The sequence below is a fragment of the Mustela putorius genome, unplaced genomic scaffold (genome assembly GCF_011764305.1).
Source record: "Mustela putorius furo isolate JIRA1106 unplaced genomic scaffold, ASM1176430v1.1 tig00003923_pilon_pilon_pilon, whole genome shotgun sequence".
Classification (NCBI taxonomy): domain Eukaryota; kingdom Metazoa; phylum Chordata; class Mammalia; order Carnivora; family Mustelidae; genus Mustela; species Mustela putorius.
This window is the reverse complement of record NW_025422068.1, coordinates 12704968-12711219: the sequence shown is the minus strand read 5'-3', so window position 1 is coordinate 12711219 and position 6252 is coordinate 12704968. Positions and strand designations below refer to the sequence as shown.

The 6252-nt window shown below is 39.1% G+C and overlaps 1 protein-coding gene across 1 annotated transcript; it reads right to left on the bottom strand.

The window, feature by feature from the left end:
• Window positions 1–2318: 2318 nt before the first annotated feature.
• LOC101693315 (olfactory receptor 2T6) lies at window positions 2319–3275 on the bottom strand. Its single transcript, XM_004781566.1, has one exon. It carries the CDS (start codon window positions 3273–3275, stop codon window positions 2319–2321), a length of 957 nt encoding a protein of 318 aa, XP_004781623.1.
• Between the last annotated feature and the right edge of the window lie 2977 nt (window positions 3276–6252).

The following is a 6252-nucleotide window of genomic DNA, read 5'->3' as shown; positions in this document are numbered from 1 at the left end:
TAAAGAACTCAAACTCAACACCGAAAAGACAATGAATCCAGTCAAGAAATGGGCAGAGGACATGAACAGACACTTCTCCAAAGAATACATGCAAATGGCCAAAGACACAGGATAAAATGCTCCACATCATTGGCCATCACAGAAACACAAATGAAAACCACAATGAGATACCACCTTGTACTGGTTACAATTGAAAAAAATAACAAGACAGGGAACAACAATTGTTGGCAAGCATGTGGAGAAAAGGTACTCTTTACACTGTTGGTGGGAATATTAGCTGCTGCAGTCATTCTGGAAAACGGTATGGAGGTTCCTCAAAAAGTTAAAAATAGAGCTACCTTAGGACCCAGTAATTGCACTACTGGGTATTTATCTCAAAGATACAGATATAGTGATAAGAAGGGGTACCTGCACCCCACCGTTCATAGCAGCAGTGTCCACAATAGCCAAACTATTAGAAGGAGCTAAGATGTCCATTGACAGATGGACATCTTAGTAGAAGGAGCTGAGATGTTCAGTGACAGATGAATGGATAAAGAAGATGTGGTTTGTATGTACAATGGAATATTACTCAGCCATTACAAAGGTGAATACATACCATATACATCGACATGGATGGAACTAGAGGGGATTATGCTACATGAAATAAGTCAATCAGAGAAAGACAGTTATCATCATATGGTTTCACTCACATGTGAAATATAAGAAATAGTGCAAAGGATCATAGACGGAGGGAGGGAAAACTGAATGGGAAGAAATCAGAGAGGGAGACAAACCATGAGAAACTCTGGACTCTTAAAAACAAGCTAAGGGTTCTGGAATGAGGGTGGGTGGGGGGATGCAGTAACTGGGTGACTGGAATTAAGGAGGACACTTAATGTAATAAGCCCTGGGTGTTAATTGCAACTGATGAATACTATGTCTAAAACTAATGATTTACTATCTTTTGGTTAATTAAATTTAAGTTATAATATTAAATTAAATGAGAAAATAGTATTTAAATAATCTTAAATAATTGAAGAAGCTTAAAAGTGATTACTGAATTTATGAATTAATGAAGCACTATTTTCTCTCCCCTTTCTCAGTACCTTCTGATGTAATAATTATTTACCACTTAATGACTAAAACATAATAGAATTGACCTATAGAAGATTAGTCTGCATTTTTCCATATGTACATGGTTCATTTTCTCCAATTCCAAATTTACCTAAAGGAAGAATGTTTTTAGTTGCTACTCAAAGAAAAGGTGTCTGGATTTTTGAAATATTTATTTGAGCCTATTTAAGTATTTCCTTTGAAATGTTTTGATATTTCAGTGTTTTTTAAATATCATTCAAATGTATGCTCACCTAACACTTCTTATAAACTCTACCAATGGAGCATTTTTAAAAAATAAAAAATGTAATAAAAATCACTAATTCTTATGAGAACACTAAAAGTGAGCAAATTATGTAATATTAATCAGACATTTGGTAGCATTTATATACATTAACTATAATAGGAGAAGAATTATGAGATAATAATTGGCATTGTAACCAGAGTAGAGTGTTGCCTTAGGTAGCATGCAAATTTACTTCTATAAGATGTTTTACAGCAGTCCAACTCAGAAGAACCACATGAAAAGCAGAGCACCAACACCTTTAGGAGAGGACAAGACATGCACAGATATGAAATCTAACATAAAACTAGGATAAAAAGATGAGTTGAAGTATGTGCAGAAGCCCCCCTAAGACTGTTCTACAGTTAACTTTAGTGCTTTATAATGGTAAAATCTCCTCTCAGGGGTAGATCTTAGGCCATTTTTTGAACTTGTGATATATGTTAAGCATACACAGTAAACCTTGAATGCCTAAATAATAGGATACATATAAGTTCCCCAGTGTATATGCAAGCTTCTAGACTCTGATTTCACTTAATTCTGACTAAAAGTTAACTGCACTATCCTAAGGGGAGACACTGTTTTAGGAAGTATATATAGTGTTCTCCTTATATACTCCAAGTATATAAAACCTTCCATACCAGACTAACTGTAAGCATTGGATATACTACTGGCTAACACTCATGGAGGAAATGTACCCATGGACTCCAGTAACAGAGTGGACACAAAGAAGGAATAAACACCAATGGTATTTAGGCACTCTGGCATTATTCATATGTGAATGTTAAAATTGGTTTCACATTTTTAACAAAAGTAGCTGATGCACCTTTCAATATAACTGACATTGGCAGCTGCTGAATGCATTATTCATATGACCCATGGTATAATCCCAAATAATAGCACCCATGTATCCCTGAGCAGATATGGATAACTTAGACTGTCAGATTTCCCTTGACACACAAGAAACCCCTTGACATCTTGCCAAAACCCTTTTAAAGGCCCCAGTTACATCTGCGTTCCTCAAGCTGTAGATTAGAGGATTTAACAAAGGAGTGAGAATGGTGTAAAAAGCAGAGAAGACCTTGTCTTTGATCGGTGTGTGGTATGATTGGGGAAGCATATATGTGTATAGGGCAGCCCCATAAAATAATGTCACCACCATTATGTGTGATGAGCAGGTGGCAAAGGCCTTCTTCTTCCCTTCTGCTGACTTCATCTGGTGTACTGTGATGAGAATCCGGGCATAGGAAGCAATCACCACAGAGAAGGGAATCAGCAACATCATGACACAGCAAATGTACATGACCATTTCATAGGCAGCTTTGTCACCACAGGCCAGCCTCAGCATGGTGGGTGCTTCACAGAAGAAGTGATTGATGTTGTGGGAACTGCAGAATGGAAGACTCATGGTGATAGGGGTGAGGAGGAAGCTGTCCAAACCACCACCAAACCAAGAGCTGGCCAAGATCATCCAACAGACGCGGTGGTTCATAAGGACAGGATAGCGAAGGGGGTTGCAGATGGCCACATAGCGGTCATAAGCCATGAGTCCCAGCAGGAAAAATTCAGCCCCCACAAAGCCCATATAGAGAAAGTACTGGGCTGTACAGGCAATAAAGGAAATGTTCCTCTTGCCCACTAGATAATCGACCAACATCTTGGGCACAATAGTAGAGATGTACATCATGTCAATAAAGGAAAGGTGGCTAAGCAGGAAGTACATGGGGGTATGGAGGTGAGGGTCTATGTGGATCAGGAAGATCATGACCCCATTAGCTATCATGGCCACGAAGAAGATTGCACAGATGATGCTGAAAAGGAAGCCCGAGGCTTCACTTTGAGTAAAGAGCCCTGTGAGGGTGAAGTCACTGGAAAAGGTTTTATTGTCTCCATCCATGGCGTTGAGTTGGACCTGGGGGCATAATGAAATAAGTGGGGGGGTTACTGAAAATTCCAGGAGATGACATGAATCCTTTAAAGATGTTTTTAGAAGCATTATTAATTATGTAACTAATATTAAGCATTTTGTATGTGTGTGTATGTTGTGGTGTGGATTTAAAATTTTTCTTTCTTGGATATTTCTTCTAGTTGAAGAAAATTTGAAAGTTGAGTCTCTATGGCATGAAGACAAATGAACACTTGCCAACTGATGATTGGTTTAAGGGAGTTTAGTTATTATTCCAGAACATGTGGACCCCAGAGAGGCTTCTTCATCTGGAGTTAACTTCCATTATTTGAAACATGGATATGACTGGAAAACAACTGAGTTAGTTCAAATAACCAAACAATTTAGTTAGATGTTTTATTGAGTTAGGGATTTTTATCACAACTGTAAAAGTGATCAACCTTATCTAGAAATAACCATTCAGTTGTTGATACAGCTGAAAATTATGGGCTATAGTAAATTGAATCACAGCATTGTCCATTTGGTTCATTAATCAACGTTATTTGTTTCTTCACTCATTTGTTGATTTTTTTTAATTAATTTTTTATTTTTTATAAACATGATTTTTAAATCATTTGTACACCAACCTTTATTTATGGAGAATTCCTTGTGTTGCATACAATAGAGGAGATGTCTCATGTGGCTTATGGCTGTAGTTGTGAGATAAAGCGAATAAGCAAATAAAGGACAATTATGGTTCTGGATAATGCTGATAAATACAAGGAGGAGAAGTTTAACACAACAATGAAGGATAACAAAGGAGAAACCATGTGCGAATTTAGGGGAAATATGTTCCTGCAGAATGAATACCTAATTTAAAACCTAAGGCAAAAATGAGCTTATATTCAGGACAGTCTAGGCAAAGCCTTGTGACTGAGAGGTCAGTTAGTTGTCCGAGGTCAGATTTTAAGGCAGATTTTAAGATTTTAAGTAAGGAAGTAAAAATTACTTTCTAAATATTATCAGCAGAATTGAGGCAGAGTTGACAGCTTGTAATCTTTTTTAGAGAATTTAAACAAATGTTCACTCTGATTTTTTTTTTATATTCAAGCTAATGAATTTTTTTTATATTCAAGCTAATGATTTTTTCCACTCGATTTTACATTTTCCTGGACTATGGAAGATTTACAAGAGGAGAACTTCCATCCAGATAAATCTAGCATAGTCTAGGTTGTGCCTCCTGTCCCAGGGTCGCAATTGTTTTAACATATGTCTCTCCCCCTTTTACTTCACTATCAAGAGCATTCTGATACTCATAAGCCTTAGGCATGGTGGGAGACAATATGGTAAAGTAGTAGGTGTTGTTTCAACCTGTCCCCTAAAGTGAGCTAAATTACATACCATAAACTCTGATCACCCATGAACTCAGCCTGAGATTAGAATTATACCCTTCTGGATCTCTACAGGGGTAGAAGACACCAGTGGACAGATAAAACAGACTGGGAATATCAGACTCATATCAGAAGATAAACAAAAGGGGGGAACCAGAAGGGACCCATTAGAAGGTAATATCCTAATACGAGAGTGCACTGTGATAGGGGACCAGCATTGACTTGGAGTCTGGTTGAAAGCACTTAAAAAGAGTAAAAGATCTTAAGGGGAAATTGGTGGAATTGGGATGTTAGGGACAGGGACTTAAGCCAATGGACCCAGGATGGCCACTGCAGGCGGGGAACCAGAGAACGCAGTGGAGAAGCCAGGTATTGGTCCCTGAGCTGCTGGTGTGCCTGAGATAGTTTGGGTGGCTGCGCCCAGGAGTAAGTCTGGGGTGCACGCCAGCTGGTGCTCTCTAGAACCACAGGCTTTTGTGCTCTTCAGGCAAGCTGCGTGACCAGGGTCTGAATCATGCTCCATACCATCCCCTGCAGGTACTGGTCAGTACTCTCTAGGACTGGAAGATTCTGAACACTCTCAACCTGGACCAGGGTGAAAATCTCAGTATGCTATCTCTGGTTGGGACCCCTCTGGAGATCTGGACCTGCCCAGACAGCAGAGGCTAGTATTTCTTGAGGTTTTGGGTCCAAATGGAACTTCCTGTGACCCCAGAGACCTTGACTGGAAAGGTGTTCTGCCAGTGGCCAAGGGGGAAATTTTGTACTCTGGAGCACCCAGAGCAAAACAGACTGAGGCTTCTCTGTGTGACAGAGGTCTGGGTGCAGTTTGCTTTTCTCTAAACCTCCAAAGAACCGCCAAAAGCCACCAAGGAGAGAAAAAACAAACAAAAAACTCCAGAAAACAAAAGCCTAAAAAACTAGTTTCCTCAGACCCCAGACCCTTGATGGGGGTAGGAGGACTCAACTCTAGCAAGAGTGCCTAAAAAACCATGGGGCAGGCCCCTTCCCCAGAAATCCACCCAAAAACAAAACAAAACAAACAAACAATCAAACAAGAGGACAGCCACCACTACTTCAGAGATACAACTTTTGTTTTTAATCTGTTCCACTATTCTGGTTCTTTTCACTTTTCCCCTATAACTTTTTAACCTATTTACCATCACAATGAGATGTTCAGTACATCAAATTTCATAATAACATTTTAAGGTGAAAATTTTTGATACATATACCTGTTTTTCATTTGCTTTGCTATTTTTATTGCTTATTTTATTTTTTTTAAGATTTCATCTATTTATTTAACAGACAGAGATCACATGCAGGCAGAGAAGCAGGCAGAGAAAGAGGGGAAGCAGGCCCCCCGCTTAGCAGAGAACCCAATGTGGGACTCGATCCCAGGCCCCTGGTATCATGACATGAGCTGAAGGCAGAGGCTTAACCCTCTGAGCCACCCAGGTGCCCTTATTCATAGAGAAATAAGCTTCAAGGCAGTCCCCTTTCCCCAATCAATGCTACCTTTATATATAAATTAGTTTTAATCCACTTTTATCTATGAAAAGTTGAGTCCTTTAACAAAGATATCAAGATACATCCAGGAA